Source organism: Daphnia magna, linkage group LG4 (genome assembly GCF_020631705.1).
Source record: "Daphnia magna isolate NIES linkage group LG4, ASM2063170v1.1, whole genome shotgun sequence".
Taxonomy (NCBI): domain Eukaryota; kingdom Metazoa; phylum Arthropoda; class Branchiopoda; order Diplostraca; family Daphniidae; genus Daphnia; species Daphnia magna.
The window spans coordinates 2,443,834-2,467,108 of NC_059185.1; the positions used below are offsets into that span (position 1 = coordinate 2,443,834).

General features: G+C 39.3%; 5 protein-coding genes across 30 annotated transcripts; all 5 read right to left on the bottom strand.

The window, feature by feature from the left end:
• Positions 1 to 812: 812 nt before the first annotated feature.
• On the bottom strand, positions 813 to 9,016 carry LOC116920972 (GMP synthase [glutamine-hydrolyzing]). Of its 24 annotated transcripts, none has more exons than XR_006645828.1 (21): positions 8,626 to 9,016; positions 8,267 to 8,561; positions 8,092 to 8,206; positions 7,011 to 8,017; positions 6,797 to 6,825; positions 6,646 to 6,663; positions 6,443 to 6,462; positions 5,900 to 6,381; positions 5,609 to 5,787; positions 5,412 to 5,543; positions 5,109 to 5,338; positions 4,713 to 4,900; positions 4,351 to 4,640; positions 2,797 to 4,282; positions 2,034 to 2,159; positions 1,848 to 1,969; positions 1,629 to 1,740; positions 1,448 to 1,571; positions 1,316 to 1,387; positions 1,081 to 1,252; positions 813 to 985 (listed from the first exon to the last, which is right to left on the bottom strand). XR_006645828.1 is itself a non-coding variant. In XM_032927163.2 (7 exons), exons 5-7 carry the CDS (start codon positions 4,870 to 4,872, stop codon positions 3,902 to 3,904), a joined length of 831 nt encoding a protein of 276 aa, XP_032783054.2. In that variant the 5' UTR covers positions 4,873 to 4,900; positions 5,109 to 5,338; positions 5,412 to 5,543; positions 5,609 to 5,787; positions 5,900 to 6,381; the 3' UTR covers positions 3,447 to 3,901. The 24 variants fall into 24 exon arrangements, 1 of the variants encoding a protein (XP_032783054.2); XR_006645827.1 differs by having other exon boundaries at positions 6,646 to 6,668; XR_006645824.1 differs by having other exon boundaries at positions 6,797 to 6,931; positions 8,626 to 9,015.
• A 2,836-nt stretch (positions 9,017 to 11,852) lies between these two features.
• LOC116920964 (phytanoyl-CoA dioxygenase, peroxisomal) lies at positions 11,853 to 13,695 on the bottom strand. Of its 2 annotated transcripts, XM_045172572.1 has the most exons (8): positions 13,477 to 13,695; positions 13,261 to 13,390; positions 12,891 to 13,199; positions 12,703 to 12,816; positions 12,419 to 12,644; positions 12,271 to 12,361; positions 12,102 to 12,207; positions 11,853 to 12,021 (listed from the first exon to the last, which is right to left on the bottom strand). In XM_045172572.1, the coding sequence occupies exons 2-8, from the start codon at positions 13,324 to 13,326 to the stop codon at positions 11,962 to 11,964; spliced, it is 972 nt and encodes a 323-aa protein (XP_045028507.1). In that variant the 5' UTR covers positions 13,327 to 13,390; positions 13,477 to 13,695; the 3' UTR covers positions 11,853 to 11,961. The 2 variants fall into 2 exon arrangements, with proteins under 2 accessions (XP_045028507.1, XP_032783043.2); XM_032927152.2 differs by lacking the exon at positions 13,477 to 13,695 and having other exon boundaries at positions 13,261 to 13,470.
• Positions 13,696 to 14,183: 488 nt separating this feature from the next.
• On the bottom strand, positions 14,184 to 15,826 carry LOC116934718. Of its 2 annotated transcripts, none has more exons than XM_045172574.1 (4): positions 15,708 to 15,826; positions 15,458 to 15,614; positions 14,959 to 15,356; positions 14,184 to 14,853 (listed from the first exon to the last, which is right to left on the bottom strand). In XM_045172574.1, the coding sequence occupies exons 2-4, from the start codon at positions 15,602 to 15,604 to the stop codon at positions 14,532 to 14,534; spliced, it is 867 nt and encodes a 288-aa protein (XP_045028509.1). In that variant the 5' UTR covers positions 15,605 to 15,614; positions 15,708 to 15,826; the 3' UTR covers positions 14,184 to 14,531. The 2 variants fall into 2 exon arrangements, with proteins under 2 accessions (XP_045028509.1, XP_045028508.1); XM_045172573.1 differs by having other exon boundaries at positions 15,458 to 15,627; positions 15,708 to 15,805.
• A 142-nt stretch (positions 15,827 to 15,968) lies between these two features.
• Positions 15,969 to 17,958, bottom strand: LOC116920959 (lactosylceramide 4-alpha-galactosyltransferase-like). The gene is made up of 2 exons (XM_032927147.2): positions 17,564 to 17,958; positions 15,969 to 17,505 (listed from the first exon to the last, which is right to left on the bottom strand). The coding sequence occupies exons 1-2, from the start codon at positions 17,676 to 17,678 to the stop codon at positions 16,568 to 16,570; spliced, it is 1,053 nt and encodes a 350-aa protein (XP_032783038.2). The 5' UTR covers positions 17,679 to 17,958; the 3' UTR covers positions 15,969 to 16,567.
• Positions 17,959 to 18,009: 51 nt separating this feature from the next.
• Positions 18,010 to 19,789, bottom strand: LOC116920977. Its single transcript, XM_045172576.1, has 5 exons — positions 19,629 to 19,789; positions 19,304 to 19,557; positions 19,075 to 19,233; positions 18,633 to 18,976; positions 18,010 to 18,549 (listed from the first exon to the last, which is right to left on the bottom strand). Exons 3-5 carry the CDS (start codon positions 19,204 to 19,206, stop codon positions 18,264 to 18,266), a joined length of 762 nt encoding a protein of 253 aa, XP_045028511.1. The 5' UTR covers positions 19,207 to 19,233; positions 19,304 to 19,557; positions 19,629 to 19,789; the 3' UTR covers positions 18,010 to 18,263.
• Between the last annotated feature and the right edge of the window lie 3,486 nt (positions 19,790 to 23,275).

Consider the following 23,275-nt stretch of genomic DNA (forward strand, 5'->3'; position numbering starts at 1 on the left):
GCTGGATTTAAAGTGAAATAGGTTGGGAAACACATAATCTAAGTTTATCTTTGATTTGCATAAATTCGAATAAGGTGAAATAAAATAAACACGAAGAATGAATTAAAATTGGAATCTTTTTTATTGTCCCACCTCCTCCCAACAATTCCACCACTATTTAACATAACAATAAATATACACAAAAATATTTACACAAACATACATACAATTAACTAAGTTAACCCGTTGGCTGCCAGGCCACGCAACCCGTAGGTTGCTTAAACTACAGTAACTAAGCATCGCGTCTTAAGGATCGCGAACAAGGTGGGACTTGTCCGAAGACAAGTCCGGGCTGACACGGTGACGGAATCCATTACAGGGAATGCACACCCTCAGGAATCCGCCACCGCATCGACAAAGAGAAGTCCCTACTGGTGCATTGCCTAAGGCGCCTTGCGGCGAAGGCCATTACGGCCGGTCCCTACAAGCTACAAAAAAAATGGGACGCAAACGGGGTGGCAGCCAACGGGTTAACTTAAACATAACAATGCAAAATAAAACAATACCAGGACGACGATCCACGATGAATTCCCTGCGTGAAGGGCGAAGGAGAAGCCGGCGACAAAGTGGTGGCGTAGAAAAAGACGGCGATGAAACAAAGGCGAAGACGGCCAAGACGACGAGACGGAGATGAAGGCGAAGACGGCCAAGACGACGAGACGGAGATGAAGGCGAAGACGGCCAAGACGACGAAACGGAGATGAAGGCGAAGACGGCCAAGACGACGAAACGGAGATGAAGGCGAAGACGACGAGACGGTGATGAAGGCGAAGACGACGAGACGGAGATGAAGGCGAAGACGACGAGACGGAGATGAAGGCGAAGACGACGAGACGGAGATGAAGGCGAAGACGACGAGACGGAGATGAAGGCGAAGACGTCAACGAAGACAGCGATGAGGTGAAGTCGTAGACAACAACGACAGGAAGATGAAGAAAATGTAGTTCTAAATAGAATAAATGAGGCAAAAAAAGAAGTAAATGATTTTGAGCGGAAAATGGCATTTGTCTGATAAAACGATGAAAAAGACAAAGAACTTACGCGTATGGTTCACTGGGAGAGAAACTACCAAAATTGTCAAAACGGCAGTGTTGTACCAGAGGAAGATGAATATTTGCAGTCCTAACACAGAAGTTTTTCTTAGTTAAATCCCATCCATGTGAGCTGGCTAAGTAATGGTAAGGAGAACAGCAGGATTAACAATGAAGATTTTCTGTTTATACAACAAAGATTTATTAAAAATTAGAAATCCAGATAATCCACCAAATTTAAATACCATGGAAAGGCAATGATGAGGAACCTTATTCAATGTTGGCATTCCGCAGACTAGGAAGAGAGTAAGATAAGTCTGTGTAGAGAAAATTTTTACAGATGTGTGTAGTGGAAGATAAGTTATGTTCTGAAATACCACACTGAAGAGCTGAAGGGTATGGATGATGGTTGGCTAATCAGAGAAACTTGGAAATCTGGATACTTGGGATGTTGAGGGCTGATGTTTAGCAACACAAAGTAGATGAAGACTCTGTCGTTGACTGACAAGAGAACACGTCATAAGCTTAAACAAAAGGCTTGAGGTACATTGACAGTACTTGAACTGGATGGTGATCTTCATGTAAGCAATAGTGGCCTTCTTAAAGTGTCAGGATCTCTTGTGGTACATTGATAGCAGGAATACAGGCTGCTGGTTCGCAGCTGGCATAGCTGACAAGGCAAAACACCACCATATACAAAAAGCAATCTATTTATTTCCAGGGTTTCCTTTTCAATACATACCCAACGATAGCAATGCTGAATAGATAACAACATACCGTAAATTTTTTGACGAAAAATCCTTTGAAACACAAAACAGGATAAAGTGACAAACACCCAATTAACTTGTCACTCATAATCTTCATCATAGACGTACATCAACGCCATCTAGAGTTTCCACCTAGGACCAAAAATAAAATTTTACTTTGAATGTTGAAATAAGTACAATACTTGCTTTGAAGTACCTCAATTTTGCTAACCTCTGATAGCTGAATTCCAATTTTAGGCATAACATCCAGAATATCACTACTAGTTGCAGCACGAAACGCTAAACATTTGTAGGTAAAACTGCCGTAGCTCGTAGGATCAGCCTGTAGTGTTTGAAAGCAAGAAAACATGTAATAATAGCTACCACATCCTTAAGCATGTGAGAAAAGTATTTGAAATTGTTATTTAAATACAGCTCATTTTTTACTTTTTGCTGATTGTCACGAAAATTTCCCGGAAGTAACCGGAAGTAGCAAATATTTCCGGAAATAGTGATCCCATAACAGAACGAGTAGGATTTTCGTGATCCTTATTAAATTTGGGTTGGGAACGACTTGTTTTCAGCCAAAAGTCGGATTTGACAAAAATCGAGATTTTTCATGAACTAGTTCAGGAAAATTTGCGATTTTTGACGATTTTGGGGTATTTTGAGTTAATACATGTTAATACGACCCAAAATTTAACGAGGATCACGAAAATGTGAATCTTTTTTCTGACAGACCAACAAATAAGGAGTTTTTTGGCATTTTAAAACCGGAAGTCGAAATTCCGGAAATCTAAAAATTGAACTTTGTTCTGCTTTAAATGGTTAACAAGATTTTGATAGTTTAAAAAGTAAACTATTGTTAATAAAAGCTATTCGGTGTTTTAAAAGTTCTCAAAGTACAATATCAGTTCTGACACCTAAATAGACTTGAATCGAAAAATCATACATTTAACATGATTAAACCTCTTACTTACTTGCTATTTAGTGAAAACCTGCAACCGAAATATGACAGTACTTGTCAACACAATGTTTTGGGTTCTACTAGTATCTGGCTGGATGCAGCTAGACTGCGCAAAGCCCTTTCAATGGTTCGTCTGCTCACGAACTGCCGCGTATGCGTGAATGAAAATGCCACGAGGAATTACAGTTTTTACGTTTATTACCCTCCATTTATCCATGTATTGGTATTCTTCATGGATAACCCAACAAGTATCATCATTAAATCCCCCTGAAAAGTGAAGAACACCTCTGGGTTTTAAGAATAAAGATTGAGTGCCACTGCTAAACGCCACCTGCCAATTCCAAGCACAGATTCATTGGGCAAAGGAAAGAGTCCATTCTTAAAACCGTCTTCTGACGCTTGAATCAGCAGTACCTTTTCCGCTTACCAAAGACGTCAGAGCTGTTCTTCACTTTTAGAAGCCGACGTACCCTTTCCTACAGTCATACTTTATGGTACCATTCTGAATAGATCTTAACAATTTGCGAATATTTACAGCATTTCCCGAATGTTTAATCTCAGGAAATGGCATAACGCCTCGAATAGCCTTCGGAGAGCAACAACAACCCACCTAGCTGCACATTAACAATGTTTAACTTGTTCCACGAAAACCAAATGCACCCATTATTTCCGACAAGTGTGCATGTATTTTAAGGAATACTCAACAAGTCATCACGTGATTTTTTCCTAAGAAGCGAGTTAAAGAAATTTTCACGAGACGACAAAGATGATAAATTTTCAATTTTAAAAGTCTATACTGAATCCACTATTATAATGTATCCCATCTAAATCTGGCCAGTTATAGAATTCCGCATCCGTGTCCTGTAAAGAGTGGCGGAGATCATTTGCCTAAGCAACGTTCGCAAATCAAATCATTCCCACTCCGTTGTCCAGGGTGGTTTCACCGTCAGATCATACAAGACCCTGAAAATTCCTGGAACTGTTAAGACGGCTTCAACCATCTTGTCTACAACCTAATTAGCGGTATCCATGTTTACAGCAAGATCTGCTAAAAAAATGTACCCATTTTTTACGTAACTCTTGGGGCAAGTGGGTATCAGGAATTGCAGGAAGTCCAGTCATAAAATCCTGTGAAAAGAATGATCGAAAAATGACTGATCACTGGCATGATGGAATGCGTTGACTCGAATCGTGATAAAAGTGAAAGGGATCCAGACGATTGGCATCTGCGCTAGCTTCTCATGGCAACCCGAATCCCGTAATATTTTATTTGCCAAATAATCCGCTTCCCTGAAGATCGCCAAAATGTTATTCGTTAAGTAGGTAGGTGTAACGTCTGTCACCGATTCACGCACAGCCTTTCCGAATATGTAGCAAACACGATTGACATTATGACACGCACGCGGTATTAAGCGGGCGTAGGTAGCTAGATCATTCCAGTTAGGTTGTGTCTGATAAGAGCTCAGTGGTACGCAATAGCTGTAAGTTCGGCAATCTCCCTGCAAGGAAGAGAAAAATCTTTATAAAACTCCGCCAACAAAACTTCTAAATTGCGAAGCTCTTGTACCTGAACACCGACAGCGCGAATAGACAGTAGCGTAGCAACATACTGCTCGCGAATGGACAGTTCTTCCAGAAGAAAACGCTCTTCTTCCAACGTCGCGATATCAATCCGATTGAGCAAGGCATGTTCCTTGGCTGCCATGTTGGCATAATCGACCATCAGCCAAATCAGCACTTGCGTCTCACCGAAATCAGCTTCCATGAACGGTTTTTTGGCGCTAATGATTCGAATTGACAAACCGCGTGAAGAAGCCATGTGCGAAGTGGACTCAAATAAATCCGGCCTCAAAGTACCTGTAATAGTTTCAATATGATGACAGGAAATATAGTCTATTACATTTTTTAAAAAAGAGAGAAGGTTGATACCTTGTCCGAGAAGTAGATTATCCCAAGTGTGATTTAAATCGTTTATCCGTTCTATCTGCCACTTTGACAAACGTATCGACTTTAATTCGATTTTTTCCTTCCGGATTAGCAGTCCGACACAACGACAAATTTTGGCGACCACGCCCGTAAGTGGAAGCATCGTAAAAAGTCAAACTTGCTTTAACAACCTAAAACAATTCGAAACATCAAATCTAATCGCTGGTATAAAGAAGAAATGAGAAGCCACTGTCTGTAAAAGAACTCGGTCATAAAACAAGAATTATAAACCGTAGAATTTGAGATATGACAGGACGACGTATCTGTTATTTCTGACATGTTAAATACTGGTGTGAAATAATTTGAATGGTAGAAATTTGATCAAATAGAATTGGTTACCTAATTCCTTGTTGAGTAATTGCACGCATAACAAATTCCCGTCACTGGAAGACCGCAAGTAACGATTACTGGATCGTATAGCGAGGCATCCGCTTCGTAAACTGAGTTGGGATCAACAGTCCCAGATGGATGGTCGCTTCAATTGGGCGCCGTACATTTCATATAAATCCAATTGTCGCTTTCCGATTCGCGTTCCAAAACAGTAGTCAACTCCAATTCCAACTCTTCGACTGAAATCGCAAAATTTTGAATCATTAAGTAAAATCAGTGTGTTGAAGACATTGAATGTTGTTGCATACATACATCTGTACTTATGTAAAGCCAGTGGCAATTGTGAATCGGTGTGAGTCGTAGCTCCAGCCTCGATAGTCGATATGATGAATTTTCTAAAGCCTGGCCCCAATCACTGCTTGGTTGCAGAAGAACTCGAATACGCTATAAGGAACAAAATGTTTGTTTTAACATTAATTCTCAAGACCAGAAAGTCTGTAGTTATTCACCTCTAGAATGGGCCCATCCAATTGGAAAACCTTGTAGATAGCCATGATTGGAACCATGGCCACAGAAGACGACGCAATCAGAAATCCTATGACAGTCGCCTCCAAAGGTTAAGTGTAATCGCCGTACGTAAGTGGTCGGAACTGGTTCGGAAGTTCACCTAAGTGAAAACCAAAATGGCCTATCATGGAAAAAGGTTGTAAAAATCAAAATAAGAACCACAAAATACTTTTTAAAAACCAAATAACTAACGACGATGATGAATTGCCGTGAAAAATTTCCAAACGAATTACCAATTTCAGCGTGGTGGTGCGTCATGCCCAAGCATTTGTTTGATGTCATCAAGGAATCGATGCCATCGAATAATATAAAATAGATAGATAATAAATATAAGAAATAAATAATAGAATAAAATATAAAGGTTTCGTAGGTTAGGTTAGGGTAATTCAGTTAATTATATTTAAAACAATTAGTTTAGCAACGCTGTGAAACATAGGCAGCCATTAATGACAGGAGGGAGACATAGGACCCATCTAGCGGAGAAATAGGACCCTAAAAAGAAAGTCAGAAAAAGAGGTCCTATTTCTCCATGGCCTATTTTGGGTCCTATTTCTCCGGCAATCCATGCGATGACGCACACTTCAGCAATTCCGATGATCAGGGCGGAAAACGTAGCTGCATATGTATCGATCAACTGTAAGACATACTGTACATGCCTCCATTTGTGCATATTATAAGCCCAAGTAGAAACATGACGGTTGAATCGGCCAGCAACCTAGATATTGAAAGGCGAAAATACAATAAAATACATGAAAACATACACGTTTGAAAAGTACTTATGATTCTTTCCGCGTAGCTTTTGTGGCCATAAGTCAACGATTGTTGTAACAACCGTTTCCAAAACGGTAAATTGCGTTCCGAGCCCAAGTGTAAGCAACATAACGAAAAAGAGGATTGACCATAGCGGAGCGATAGGTAAAAGAGCAACTTCTTCGATTGAATTGATTCGAATTGAATTGTTAAATAGTAAAGAACATACTTTAAGGTTTTTGTTGAACTATCCTTTGGACCCCAGAAAGTTATGGAAAATAACAGAAATTTCAATCATTATTTGTTACCACACAGAAAAAACTCAATGATATGGGAGATAGTTTTCGAAATTATGGTAGATAACTTTGACTTTGACTTACAAGAAAATGGGCCATGGAAAGAAGACCATCTAAATATTCCATTCAGTGTACCACAACAAAAACAGTGAAATACATATGAAGAATTAGTCACCGGTATCAACAAGGATTCCCTTTCTTCACAACATAATAACTAACCTGTAACAAGAACAGATAATACATAATCAGAATGGAAGTGTGAATATAAGAAAGAAAATTATGATAATACAAAAAATACCAGCATTTTCCCCCTTCCGTTGGCCCATAACAATCACTAATGTTTTTTGCGGGGATGCTGGACAATACACCATAAGTCTTCCATCAACTTTGCTCTGAAATTGAAGATACCTTTTGTTTAATTCTCAAAAAGTAATAAACCCCTGCTGTCGTGAATTCCAGGTATAGTACAGTGCGATGCCTATGGTTCTGTTTGACTTCTGACTGTCTGTTCATTAACAACAGCTTACATTCAAGAAACCCTGCAGAATCAACGTATTTAGATCCAAAACAAGGTGATTGAATAACACATACTATTACTGGTTGTTGAACTAGAAATTGCAAAGCATTTGAAATAAATATTAAACCTAAGTCTTCCATCTAGCACATTTTCCACCATGCGGTCATTGGACCCCCCAACAGTGGCCCCCGAGGGTACCCCGACAACAGCCCCCCGGCAATAGAAGCGGGGGGGGGGGGGCCTGTGTCGTGTAGGCATACGAAACCAATTTTTAGCAATTTGTTTGTAACATAACGACGTACGTGTAATGTAACAAACGAATACTAAATTAAAGTAAATCAATGTTTGCTAAAAAAATTAACAGGGAACTAATTTTAGGGGGGGCTGGTGTCGGGGTACCCTCGGGGGCCACTGTTGGGAGGTCCACTGTCGCGTTCCCACATTTTCCCTCATGCTATACAATGATGATGATATATCTCTCAATCTATAATGTATCTTTTAAATCTCTTCCTAACAGAGAAACTCAGCTGAGAATTGTGCATTTCTTCTTGTGTTGGTGAGACACAGTAGATTGCAATATCTGGCATAAAACAAAGGCTATAAGTAACCATGGACAAAGAAGAAGTTAAAAGTGCTTCCACATTTACTTATAGCCCTATTCATACTTTGGATGGTGCAGTTTTGCACAGTGGATATGCAGGAAAGCCATGAGAATCCAACAAGCTGGTGAACATTTTTTATATCAACCTGGAGACCATCAGTCTGAAAGACAACTCTTGAGCTAATTCCTTGGTACACATGAAAACAAAGGAAACAAATACAGTTAAGTAATCTATGTAAATTAAAATTAGAATCACACTACCTTGTAACTACAAACTACTGCAACTGCAAGGCCTGTAGAATGAGGAATCAGAAGATCAGAATGGTCATCAAACACTTGACCAATCGGTAGAAGAAAAATTTGTTTTGCTTCCTTACTGCCATTTAAAAATTTTAAAAGCCAATTTCCTTTTGATGATTCTCACTTATTTGCTTACGTCAATGCAACTCCTGAAGCACATTAACTATTTCCAAAGCAGACAAACAAAACACTTTTGATTCCTTGAGTACTGGGCACTTCATCCAATGCATGGTGCAATGAGATGGAAGATGGCTGAAGGAACTCCATACAAGAGAATTCAGAGTGTTTGCTTCATTGGTGGGCATTGTCACATCCAAACTTGGTTCAAACAAATAAATAACAGGAGTGTTACCTCAAATGTCACTGCAGTGTACATTTTTTAGAACCAACATTCACAGTATAACCACAGCACAAGAGTATCACATGGCTATCTAAGACAAGAAATGTTAATGTGCATTTTAATAGTAGTAATGTCAAATTTTATCCAATTCTCACCAAAAAGTAACATGTCAAGTCCCAGATCAACCCTTCACCTCCATTTGCCATTCAGATCATGTATTGAAAAGGCTTAACACAATGGTCAATGCTTTTGACAGATTTCTTTGCAATAGCGATTGTGCCCCTTAATTAACGAAAGATTTTATTGCAATAAATTCTACCTTTTTTCGATGCCTCTGCTAATGGATTCACATAACCATGGTATAGGCACGATGTACACTCGCTTCCATAAATATGTAGGCCACCGCCCGCGGGTTGTACCGCTTCAAATATACCTTTACGGAATGTTTACTTAAGCTTGTGAAAGGAAGAAAATAAACTTGAGGGATGGGTCAGCAAAACAAAGTTTTTTATTTTAGCGGAAAATTTTCATATGTAACCCCTTCCTACTCTATTGTCGAATATACCATAAAGGCGCGCATAAAGGTATTTTTGAAGCGGTACAACCCGCGGGCGGTGGCCTACATATTTATGGAAGCGAGTGTACCAGGAGAGGTGGGCAAACGCAGTAGGGCTTCCCCGCTTAAAACTGTGCCAACTTTCGGAAATTGTTCTCACTTCTGCCGCTAGGTTCTCTAGTGTTAGTGGCCCTCAGATTTGGCGCGAATTATCAAAAGTAAAGCGTCTGCCATCTTGTCGATAGTTGATTCCATTTCGTTGTTTCATTTGTTCAATTAGTTCTTTAACTTAGGGTAGTAATGTGTTTTTGATAAATTGTGTTGCGAGATGGTTAAATGCTTCGTGGTTGGATGTTCTACGGGATACAAATTAGCCAAAGAAAATGATGCTAAGGTATTTAAACCACCCAAAGAAGAAAGGCAATTCATTTTCTGGGGTAAAAAATTGGAAAGAAGTGACAGAAAATTTTCTAGAAAAGATCATGTGTGTTCTAGACATTTTAAAGAAGAATTCATCATCAAGAACTCTGTAAATGGTGGTGCCCCATTGAGTCGCTGGAAATTGAGAGATGATGCCATAAGGGTGGGCTAAAAAAAGTTACCCAGATTTTTTTTTTTTTATTTCTTGTGTGGAGAATTTGCTGATTAAACATTTCGATGAAAATGACAGCTATATCAGGGATTCTTTTGAGTCGGTTATTGAAAAGGTGTCAAAATTCAGCTTCTACTCTGTTTGCTGCGAAACACATCAACGTGTGACGATTCCATTTCTAGTCTATGAATACATTGTCCTTTGTTTTCGCTTTCAAGCTAAGTGGAAAAAAAATGAGATAGATGAGACCAAAAAGTCGAGTATGCTGTATGAGTATAAATTCAAGAAAACTGTCCAAATTGTGATCAAAATCGTAATTTTTATTGCATTTTTTGTTGTTGTTACATTTCAAAAGTGATAAAAACAAACAGAATTAACAATTATTCTGAAAAAAATCAATAAATTGTAATTGATTTTACGTTATTAGAAACCGGCATTGTGTTAATTTTATTGTTACTGAACTAAAACCCCCTTAAACCACGATGCTTTATCCACAATGGTTAAACTTGGCGCCAGATTTGAGGGCCACTCACACTAGAGAACCTAGCGGTAGAAGTGAGAATAAGAACTGAAACTTGGCACAGTTCTTTCCTCTCGCGTTTGCCCACCTCTCCTGGTACATCGTGGTATAGGAGTCCTACTCCTATACCATGACAATAACCTTCAGCTGACACTTCAGTCAGAGTAATAGAATACTGGTGTAGCCACGCTTATGGCGGGCCCTCCCATTGCCTTTTTGGCCTGAAAGTCTTTCTGTCCCATAACGAAAGCGCCACAGCGGCTGTGTTGTGAACTTGTGATGTATTACATTTTCGCTATGTTTTCGCTCATTTTCGTCGTCTGTACTTCAGAAAGTAAACAAAAAGTGGCTTAATTAATTAGTGTGAAAAAAGTAAAAGTCTACGATTTTAAATAACAACCCTTAAAACTCAATTCATAGGTGGCAGTTACGGTTATGGGACACTTAAATCGATATCTTGCCTCATTTTCTCACAATCGATACGCGAAATTGGCAACAATTTTTGGGAAAAAATCCGAGAGAGGGAGTTAACATGGCCGTGGCTACACCAGTATTCTATTACTCTGCTTTAACTTTGTCTGCTGTTCTTAGCTTGTGCATGTATACAATAGCTTCAATGATTATACCTTCATCTACCCTAAGCTCTACGCCTGTAAAATCATTAAATAAAGCTATTAAATTTTCAGAAATATTTAAACCGAATATTTCAAGCACTGAATTTCTCCTTCTGCCGCTCCCATAGGATGAGGATAGCCTAGCCTAAAGAGAAACACTCCACGCAATCTTTCTTAAAATTCACCTCAACGACTCTGATAGTTTGAAAGTTTGATAATAGAGGGCGTGCTGCTGCGCTACTAGATGACGAGAGACGCTGCTCTCTGTAGTCTGTCAGGCCGTTTTAAGCATTCACCGCTAAATGGCAGCACAAGCCTGGCGGGATAGCGACAGCAAAAAGCTTTAGCAAATAGGTTTAACTTTTAAAAATAGCATGTAAATAGCAAATGGCAATAGCTAGAGGGTTGATAGTATAACTGAGTTAAAGGATTGGTGACTGATAAAATGCCGGTGAGGGGACGAAAAGGGGTACTAAATAATTGTCATACGCATGGTGTTACCTTTCTTTTGCTGTTGCATTGGACACGGCAGGTCATGGTACCCTATTTTAAATGTTGCCGGAACCATTGCATGTTATTTTATACACTAAATCCAGCCTCACATATGTTTCTTTTTCAATATAATTCGTTAGTAAGAATCTTCCAAAGCTAATCTAACACAGAATGCTTTGACGAATTGATGTTCAGTATTTTGCACAGCGATGTGCCATCTACGCCTAGTATTCAAGCACTAGGTACGTAGTCCTGAAACAACTAACTGCGTTTGCATAAATTATAGCTATTCGGATTTCCCTCCAACGACCAAATATCATACAATACGGGTTAATTTGATTCCGGCTAGTTTGGCTTAGAAGTTTTTATTTACTGAACTCCAAGTCACATAACTGTAGTATGTGTTTTCCCCCAAAGGCCTTCTGTTAACAATCCTGCCATTTCATTACACTTTATCTCAACCAATATTTTCAATTCCATATCAGCAACAGTGGACATTGAACGACATTGGAATTGAGTTAACGCACCTTGCAACCTTTCGTAACGGATACATGATATGGCGGCTTACCTTGTTATCGTAACTATTGCGACAACAACATATGCCAGAGTACAGTTCCCAGCAGTATATTTATATAATATGGAAAAATCCCCATTAATATGCAATGATTCGGATTAATTTGGCATACGAAAGAAAAAGAAAATCATTTGGCAGTCAACTTAAGCTACCGGTATTGGGTCACGGCCACGACAGAGGCGGCTACGGAAACGCCAAATGTCCTAAAAATCGGAATTGACACACAAGAAAGTTAGCATTTCTATGAGAGTTCGTACGAGAAAAAAGAAAAATTTTTCTTTGCCTGGAATTCGAGCTCCATACCACGACGCTTAGCAATTTCTTCCACTTCTTTAGCAATGTTCTCCTGAGAGGTACCACGTATGTCAATGTATTCCATGTCAGCCGAGCTAAAATTTCATAAAACGAATGTATTCATAACTGAATGCGTTCGCATTTGCAAAAAAATTTACCTGTAATGACAGGAAATGGCTTTGCGGAATCCGTTGGTTCTATTCATTCCCGATCCGTGAATCAGAATCGGGTGGAAGAACACAGTATCACCTTTGAAAATGTTTAAAATTTATTTAATCTTCTCTGCTTTATTCGCTCGTTCGTTACCTTTTTCCATTGGCAATTCTACTATTGGATGATCGTCGTATCCACGAACTCCATGATACATCTTGTTGACACCTTTCTCCCAATCAGGATAGTCGTGTTGATGGAGTACTCCCTTGTGCGTGCCGGGCAAGACAATCAGGCATCCATTATCAGGGGTGATGCGTTCCATAGCCGTCCAGGCGCACACGATTCGATCGGCCGGTCGGAAGGGAAAGTAATGCAAGTCCTATACAAAAATTATGTTAATAAGGAGGGACAATTTTATTGACCATGGGGTAGCTTACTTGATGAAGAGGATGGCGAGAAGTTTGGCTACCCGTATCCGGTGGCTTGTTAATCAGCATCGTATGCATGGCACGAATATTGGGTCCAATGAAGCACTCAATATGGTCTAGAATCTAAAAAAAGGGTGGAAAATACAAAACTATTTTTACAAATGTGGAAATTAGGAAAAAAATATTTTCAAACTTACTGGTGGATAAAGGCAATACTGGAAGAGAACGTCATCATACACAAAATCTTGAGCTTTGTTGTATAGACGTTCACCAGTTACTGTGCTACTTTTGGCCAAAGAAATGTCTTTCATCATGGTGATTCCATTCCACGGCAAGCGGCGATCACACAAGGCAAGAAATCTTTCTTTGCAAGCATCTAAAAGCTGTGAACTAACAAGACGGGGAATCACAAGGAACCCATTATCTTCATAAAACTGTCTCTGTTCCAGTGACAACAGGGGATTGTCTAATGTGTACCGGAATCTGGGGTGACCATTCATGGATCCCTGTGACAAATCAAGAGTTTAGTTCTCTCAAAATCTACCATGGGAATAAAACCAAGAGTACCTGTTGGAATCCATTTACATGACCATTCATATGTCCAAGGACTGTTTTCAACCTTGCTTCAGCCATAGTTTCTCACTTACTGCTAAGGCTTGCTTAACCAAGTTAAGATTTCTTGGTTTATTTGGGAACCCTGGATGAAAAAAATGACTCACTTTAACTTCTGCGTGAGAAAAGTTTTTCTAGCAAGTTTTCGTAACGCGGTGGTTGACGCCAAACCTTAAAAACAGTAACAGATGTCTAGGTGAAAGCAAACGACGCAGTAGGCAACTAAAAGATAACCAAGCTGTCTATCGATGGTTCAAAGGTTACGATAAACACTAAAATCTATAATTAATCTATGATGAGTACGTGATGATTTACGCGTAGGAGAAAAGCAGACTCAAACTCAAAATCTGTTTCAAACATAAAAAAAGATCAATGCTTACAGCTCCACCCAAGACCCAACAACCTATCACTATTAGATCTTTCTAGTTTCACTAGCAGACAATATTGACAAACAAACACCTGATGCGCTTTCTGGTGGTCAACTCAAAAACTATAAAACGCGCTTTAAATGAAGTTGATTTTCGGGATCCTCGTTGAATTTTTTATTTAAATCAAGTATGGTTATCCTGTATATTTAATATTGGAGAAAAAACCAAAAGCCCGGGAAAATTTCGAAGGGATTCCCCTTATTGATTCAGGATTCTCCACTTTTTTCTATTTGTGTAAAAAACACATATCTTGGAATTCGATTGTGTATGTATTTCGGTGAAAATATTTGTTTTTTTATTAAAGAAATCGTTACTGTACTAAAAGGCCCCAACGTGCTGCAATATTTACCGACTTGCCAGCTTCCTTCATCTGTTTTTCATCGATTTCTACCCTTTATATCAAATATTATAAGCGCACCGTGAAAATAAATATAATTTCCGTGATTGCTGTTCAATGCTGAATCATAATCATGTATTTGTAGTTGGAATTTGTCGAAAATAAAAAGTGGGATGGCTGGTATTATTTCGAAAAGATTTTCTTTCAGTTTTAACAAGCAGAATAAACTAAAATCGCAATTGGGTATGGTTGATTAACAATATTAACATAGACTTCAAAACGATATCAAGCGGTAAGCGATCAAGGTCTTCTTTTTGCAGTTTTGCCTCGAAGTACTAAAACGCATGAAGGCGCTAGCGAAACTAAATTTTTCAGCACCTGAAATATGCTATTTGCTGAAATACTGCATATTTCAGGTGCTGAAAAATTTAGTTTTAGTGTCCAAGTTATAGGTATCATCTTTAACCAGCAGGAACAGGACAAAGAACAAAGCCTGCTGGTAAACAGTTAACACAGGGCCCAACCGCAGGCCTACAGTTCCCCGCACCAGGAGCAGGCGCCGGATTCAGTAAATTAACGGTTGCAGTGGTGGAAATATTCACAAATGAAAAAGTTGTTATTGTTGAAGAAACTACAAACTGATTTTTGTTCACAAAAAAGAATCTCTTCTCTCTTGAAATGTAATCGGCGGGTGACATTTCCCCGGAGGTGACATCGTCCTTAGATGACCATACCTCTTCATCCGAACTGCGATCACCCGAAACAAGAGCCGTTGGCGTCAACCTATAAAACACGTGAACAAAATATTTTGATTTTTTTTTTCTCCATCCTGAATGTTCTTTCTGATACTCTTGAAACCAAGAGCCTTTACTTGATCTTAATGTTTACTTTAAGGTTTTCGAGGGAACGACCATAAATTGGCTATCGTCAAACTCATCCTGTAATGATACGCCAGTGTCTTCTCTCTTGCGGCGGCAGGCAGATGCTCCAGCGATGACTTGATTGCGTGGAACACAATTTACGAGACCGAGGAGAGTTAAAACTTGCGTAGAAGTAAACGTCGCTGTTTTCAATAGTGGATTTGTAAAAGCGCCAGTAGTAGTGCTGGCTAATAAATTGAAAAAAAATCTCGCATTTTGCTGATTGTTATTGGAATAGGGCCGGAGCCGGTAACGGCTTATTCCTTTGATCCTTGACTGTGTGTCGGCGAATGCTTCCTCTTCTTCCTTATTTACGTCGTTGTATCCATCTGGAGCCAGCTGACCTTGATACATATGCTCTTCATTCTATTGGAAAAGTATTAAACAGCAAAGCATGAATTTGTACGTTCAAACTTGCTTGTAGGATATATTCTTAAGAGCGATTAAATTCAAGATTTTATGTTTACCGATGGACTGCGGTCAGTGTAGAATTCAGGGTTGTTGGTGAGAGGCATTACCAGCCAGGGGAACCCGAATATCATACGAGGATCACGAAAATATTGTTGGTGGGAAATAGCCATACAAGCTGATAGCAGGATTAGGGCCAATTTCATTTTTATTGACCTTAACGACAAAACTGACGTGAAAATTAACACAAACCCCAACGTTACATACTGTGTTTGCTGTACAGAAAATTCTTTAAAATCTCATAGTTACCTTGTTGGAAAATCGTGCAGTTGCAGCTGGATTTATTAGTAGTCTTCGAAAGGAGCTAACAGGGAAAACTGATGTGCCTTCGTAATACAACCTGGACCTTTTATACTGATCAGATCCCGAACCTCACGCTAAGGACGTATACAGTAGCATCACACGGGGGTGAATAGCAAACCTTTCGTTCATCGGTTCCCTTTGTTAATCGAATAATGAAGATGTTGTTCTTGTGCAAGGGTGATGTCATGTTCTTCAAGTGCATATCGTACCTAAACAACATGGTTACATCGCAAAAAGTGCAAATACAAAAGTGTACAAAAATAGCAGTTTCTTGTTGTATGCAAGTTAACAAGGTACGAATTTATACATCAAGAGGACTTGCCTAAGACGGGCATAGTTTGGCGGATGACTGTACTAAGGACAGTGGTCAGGTCAAGTTCTTCTTTCACCAACAGAATTTCTTCAGCCGATCAGATCGCAGTCATTGCATTTGTTTACTTTGAAATTTATTTTCGTCGTACTATGTACGACAAGCACAATTTATTAGTAGGGACGGCATGGCCTTGAATTTTTAAAGCCTGTTAGTCCAAAGTCTTTCTATAGCATCCCACACTCATAATAATTATGGCCACTTATGGATCAAGCTTTCCTTTGACTGGGTGAGAGCTTTCTCAGACTGCCGTGTCATGATATTTTTGCATGTAACAATTCGAACTTGTGACATTGGATTTCTCAAACAAGTATACCTCTCAGAACCCTTGAGAACGAGTAAAAATGATAAACTGCGTAAAATTGTGACGTCAATCGGATGGAAACTTTGTGCTTGTAATGAAATGTTTAAACGAAAATCGGAAAATAGCGTCGTGTCAGAAGCTGCCATTACTTTCACTCGTTCTGTACGTAAACGGGCAGTAATCTCTGGCAAGCTGGGCGTAAAAAGACGTGGGTGGAACTGGCCGGCCACTCCCGGAATCGTAAATGTGTGACAGGAAGCTATGTTTCAATTTGTTCCAATCGGCTAAATCGGTTGTTTGCTGATAGAATACATCCGCTCTTCCGCTGCCGATGGCATAAAAGGAGTCAGGTGGTTGGATGAAGAGAGAAGAATTCCGCGAGCAGAGCAACAAAGTGTTTGCCGGCAAGTCGTCCCGATCACAAAAATCGAGGATGGCTTCAGTTACTGCAGACGGGCCGAGACTCAGGTAATTGTCCGGCCGGAAGGCCAAAACCATAGATTTCATCAAGAAATGGAGAAATGGATGTCCGGCATTGAAAGCCATGACGCCGTTTTCAATCCAGTTGGGTATGAAATCCCTGACAGTGCCGACCGTGTTGTTCAGACTATCCAGCGGACGCATCACTATGCAATCCAGGTCGAGATAAATGCCTCCATTCTTCCAAAGCAACGCCACTCGTATCGCATCACTCCGGTGAACAAGCGGAGTAATCGATTTGTTCAACAATCCACTGCGGTAGAACTCCCATAGCGGCGTGCCTTCCAAATGATCCAGCAAATTTTGCCGCAAGATCCACACGTTTTCAATTCTATGCAGCAGAAATTTTGCGACAACGCAATTGACTTCGTCTTTATCGCTCTTGTAGCTGGAGAGATTCGCAATCGGCGTCTTCTCCATGTACAGCGTTACGCTGGCGTGCGGATTGGCCCTGGCAGCTGATTCTACTCGACACGCCTGACGCGCAGTGAGACACGATCGACCGGATGTCTCGATAAAGAAAATGTTTAAACCGTTGAATTTACCAACGCGTTCATGTAATGACGTGATGCTTTCAGGTTTAGTTTTCTCTAAGAAACAAATTGAAAGTTGAAAATGCTATTTTGATTGTCAAATTGTTTTGGTTACCGTCATGCTGAGAAGAAATAAGGAGAAGCGCCATTACTCCCACAATTAGAATAATTAATGCCGATAGGAATCGCCGTTGAATTTTTCTTTTTGATATCGCTCCTGGTAGTCGCATTATAAGAGGATCTAATTGTTCTATTGAAATTGAATCTATGAATACTTCACCTGAAAATCTATCCTGGGATGGTGAATGTATGACGAGTGGCTAGCCAAAAATCTGCTGGTACTGATTCCATGACGTCCTCCCACACGAAAATAAATCGCTGCCTTATCAGTGATGAGTGGCTTCACGCTGGTAACCTTGTCTAGGTGGAAGGATGGGCTTCAAATGGTGATGTCAATCATCCATAATTAAAGCCAGCCTCCAGCCAATCCATTCTGTCGAAAACAGGGTGATGGTTGCCTTCATCGCATTCTCAGCTAAACAGTTGAAGATTTGACAGCACTTTCAATCATCTTCGCTGGCTTTGACAGCTTTAAAACTTCTTTTTATTGCGAAACAAACACGGATAAACAGCAACGTGTAGTCAATTGTTTTAAATTACATAATTATAAAAGCAACACAGCTTTAAAAGAAAGCGGTTGGGTAAGAAAATGCATTTATTACGGTGGGGAACCCGAGACATTTCCAATTCTCGGGTAACTTAATGTCCGTGGTTTAAGGATAAGAGGAAGAAGCACTTTATTTGCCAGCTGCAATTTAGCAAATGCCGTAACCAGCTGGTAAACAGGGAAGGACGGTACTGACGCCAGGAATAACAAGGGTCGAAGTAAAGGTGTTTGAGACGACTGACCAAGTCGTTACTGTTACTCCAGTGGCAAATCCATTCCAAATTTGTTGGAAGAAGCGTTTGCCACGGTTTTGCGTGCCGATGGTGGCCACACCATTCGAATCACCGTCGTCATCCATCGATGAAGATATTCCAAATGGAAAATCACGAGAATTACGGGTCAGGCCTGTGCTGGGCTCAGCCGTTGGCATCACACTGGGAATTCAATTCGGGATTTAATTGATCTGGCAAAGTTAACACGACTGTGTGGCATAAAGGAGAGGTTGACACGAACTCACATTCTGACTTCGCTGGGAACGATGGGATATTGGGCTGCAATGTCGTCGCCTTGCTCGTCGTTGTATTCGGCAAATCGTCTTCTTCGTCCGGCGCATGCAACTGGATTCGGTGAAAGGTTGGTCATGGCAACGCATGTCGTGACGCTCAACGCCGTGCAAGTTGACGTGATTGTGAACGTAACAGTTTTCAATAGGGGATTCCCAATTGAAGACGAGCCCGAGTTGAGCAGAAATCGATTTTGTCCCATTTCTTCTCGTTCCATAGACACATCTTGATGCAAAGGTTTGTAGCCCTTAACCCTCCCTTGAACATTGTTGTAGTCGCCAACGAATGGAGAGTTATCCTGCTTGTAAGGAACATCAAAGATTTCGTAAAGAAAAATCAAGTTGTTGAAACTAGAATTAGTTTAATGATTAAGAAACTATTGAAATTTTATTCAACCACGTAATCGTTGAACATTGAATACTGGGCGAAGGGTGACATCCAGGGATAACCCATCATCATACGTCGATGATAAAATTGCTGTTGGGAAAGAGCAACGCACATGGTCAGGAAGATAAGTGTAGGCTTCATTTTGCTTCTTGTAGAAATTATATGTGGCTTTTAAACATAATAAAATGCAAGGTAATATTGAAGATAAAGGTAATTAGTAGTAACAGTAATTACCTACAGTAAGCTTTTGTAGTAACGTAGGATCCAAAATGAATGATACTTTCCATCAATGTGCCACCACCCTTTATATACTTGTAAGGCAGCCTTCCGCAATTCAGGTATTTGTTTACCGTCATCTATGAAATTAAATAAGGGCAGCAATTCCAGCACTTTATAATTAAGGAACTTGGGTAGCAAGCACAATGTATATAGTCCTTCTAGGTAACACGAAACGCTATACGGTTTTAAACTGCATACGACGACGAAGATGTTCTAGGTAAAAAGAAAAGAAATTCAGGATGTTTACGAAGGTGATTCACAGTTCTTTGTTATTTGCAGTTTACCCGTATGCATTGAGCATGTCTCAAGTTTTAAATTGTTGTCGATGACAGGTCCAACGTTCACATACAAGTGGAAAAATAGGGGCGTTTTAGCGGCGAGCCTCTCAGACTTTGACTGATCCCGTAGGTCGCTCAACATGGTCGCGCACGTCTGGACGAAGCCTATGGCAAAGCTGCGCCGTCACTTTTGGCCAATAGGGTGCGACACTTATCGTCCAGACGACGCCTATCGTCTCTGGATGACACTTATCGTCCGGACGACACTTATTATTATTAGATGTGGCCTCAGCTGACAGAATGGACGCTTACAGCTGTCAAAAATTTATGTTTATTGTTTTTTGTTTTTTTTTTTATTTGGTTTTAAAGTGAGTTGTATTTGTGTTTGTATTTTTAAAATCTATATATATGTTTAAAAAGAATAAACTTTTTAGTGAAAAAAAAATTTGCTGTATTTTATTTCTTTTAGACCTACGAAACAAATTTGACATTAGAACAGAAGTAATTATATATTATTATTTGATAGGTAATATTAATGAATTTTTTACCAATTAACGAATTTTATTTAGGATTAGTGAAATGTATAAAATTTTTACAGTGTTACTCAGCCAAAGCTTTAAATTTGCATTCAGTGTGTTGGCTGCGTTTTCCATCCACGTTGGGAAGTACACTTTTTGATTAAGAAGGTAATCTATTGTGGCATTGTAAAAAAATTAACACACTTATCAAACAGGTAACTTATTTCACAAAATTTTAATGTTATAGCCCTGACATCACTCTTTTATTTTCCCTTTTCCAGGTATCGATTTTTATAGTTTAAGAACCGCAAATTACAATAAAATGTACCCCCCTTGGCCCCTTCCCGGCATCCATTGCGGCGGCCATTTTGATAACGCGCGTAATTCAAATTTGAATTCTAACTTTTACTTATTATTATTCCAACGTTTTAAATTACCAAGAATGTATGTGAACCCAAGTACATAAAAAAAACTCAATGTATTTTAAAGAGTAAGCAGTAAGTGTTTTATTCATAAACAACATAAAGCAAATACAATGAGTGAAGAGTGACATGAACAAATTGTTTTGATTGTTTCATTATTTAATTACATTTGTAAATTGAAAAATACATAATTAGCTTTAATGGTATAGTCTTAGTTATTGATGGTAGGCTAAGAAGGTTGCTTTCTAATTGACTATTCAATTGTTGGTTGTTGCCCCGGTCAACCTAGTGGGATTCCGATACCTGGAAAAGGGAAAATAAAAGAGTGATGTCAGGGCTATAACATTAAAATTTTGTGAAATAAGTTACCTGTTTGATAAGTGTGTTAATTTTTTTACAATGCCACAATAGATTACCTTCTTAATCAAAAAGTGTACTTCCCAACGTGGATGGAAAACGCAGCCAACACACTGAATGCAAATTTAAAGCTTTGGCTGAGTAACACTGTAAAAATTTTATACATTTCACTAATCCTAAATAAAATTCGTTAATTGGTAAAAAATTCATTAATATTACCTATCAAATAATAATATATAATTACTTCTGTTCTAATGTCAAATTTGTTTCGTAGGTCTAAAAGAAATAAAATACAGCAAATTTTTTTTTCACTAAAAAGTTTATTCTTTTTAAACATATATATAGATTTTAAAAATACAAACACAAATACAACTCACTTTAAAACCAAATAAAAAAAAACAAAAACAATAAACATAAATTTTTGACAGCTGTAAGCGTCCATTCTGTCAGCTGACGATAGGCGTCGTCTGGACGATAAGTGTCTCTCCCTATTGCCCAAAAGTGACGGCGCAGCTTTGCCATAGGCTTCGTCTCGGCGTGCGCGACCAACCTGAGGTCGCTCGGTCCTACCTCAACCTCTCAAGTGTCAGTATAGACCAGTTTCGGATGCTGCGTTGCAAAATTTAAAAAAATCCAGGGGGGTTTCGATTGCAGGGGGAGATAGAAAAAAAGGGGGTTTTTGATTTATTTTCCCTAGTAATACTTTTTCAATTCAGGAAATATTCTAGAATACTACACTTTAAGACATTCTGCGTCTTCTCCAGTCTCTATAAATAATTAATCATCCCTAGTTTATCCATGAAAATTAGTTCAAGTAAAAGGCTAGGGATGCTGTTTAGTATTTTTTGCGTTTCTAGTGTCAAGAAAATATGTAAACATGGGTGATTCAAATGTGGATATGGGGATAATGGATAAACTAGGGATGATTAATTATTTATAAAGACTGGAGAAGACGCAGAATGTCTTAAAGTGTAGTATTCTAGAATAGGCATGACGTTAACACCTTGCAAGTTATGACGCGGCAATTATGACTATTCGAAGCTAAATAACAAATCTTTGTATGCAGTATTTCTTATGACACGCTAAAGATTGACACCTTATGATCCGTCGTTTAATATGTTTCTTTTTGGAAAGAAACGTAACTGATCAATTCAGATTCCGTTTCCCAAATGGGATGTGTGGATTGAGGACAGGAAAAGTTTTTATTGCCATTCAACCTAAAAGAGCAAAGCAGGGACAGCATCCTCGGTTCTATATGAAAAGCGCTCCGTCTTCGAAAGATAGAAATGAGGGAGAAACGCTAAAATTGGTGTTACTGACCTGACTCAACTAAAGCCACTATAAGACCGACTTGAAAACCTATTACGACGTTTTGAACTGAAGCAATGTCGAATACATTTACAGTCATACTCCATTTGATTAACGTAGGTTCATTTTCATATTACTCTTTATTGAGGCAAAGATACAACCAATACAAAAACACAATACATTAAAACAGTAATTATATATAGCTATCCGCAATCGCATATGAAACATTTATGCAAAAGAAACTGCACGCAGTATTTCTACTGATATTCAAATATATCGTGTGCAAACGGCTTGTATTGGCTTCTGTTATTATACGCTTTATTTTCCAATGGCCAGTTGGCAAACACCGTAACCAGCTGGTAAGCAGGGAAGGACGGTGCTGACGCCAGGTATAGCAAGCGTCGAAGTTAAGGTGCTCGAGACCACCAACCATGTGGTTGTGGTTACTCCTGTAGCAAAGGCATTCCAAATTTGTTGGAAGAAGCGTTTGCCACGGTTTTGCGTGCCGATGGTGGCCACACCATTCGAATCACCGTCGTCGTCCATCGATGAAGATATTCCAAATGGCAAATCACGAGAATTACGGGTCAGGCCTGTGCCAGAGTAATAGAATACTGGTGTAGCCACGCTTATTGGCGGGCCCTCTCATTGCCTTTTTGACCTGAAAGTCTTTCTGTCCCATAACGAAAGCGCCACAGCGGCTGTGTTGTGAACTTGTGATGTATTACGTTTTCGCTATGTTTTCGCTCATTTTCGTCGTCTGTACTTCAGAAAGTAAACAAAAAGTGGCTTAATTAATTAGTGTGAAAAAAGTAAGAGCATGAAAAGGTTTCTTAACAACCCTGAAAACTCAATTCATAGGTGGCAGTTACGGTTATGGGACACTTAAATCGATATCTTGCCTCATTTTCTAACAATCGATACGCGAAATTGGCAACAACTTTTGGGAAAAAATCCGAGAGGGGGAGTTAACACGGCCGTGGCTACACCAGTATTCTATTACTCTGCCTGTGCTCTGCTCTGTCTCCGCCAGAGTACGCTTTGAAAG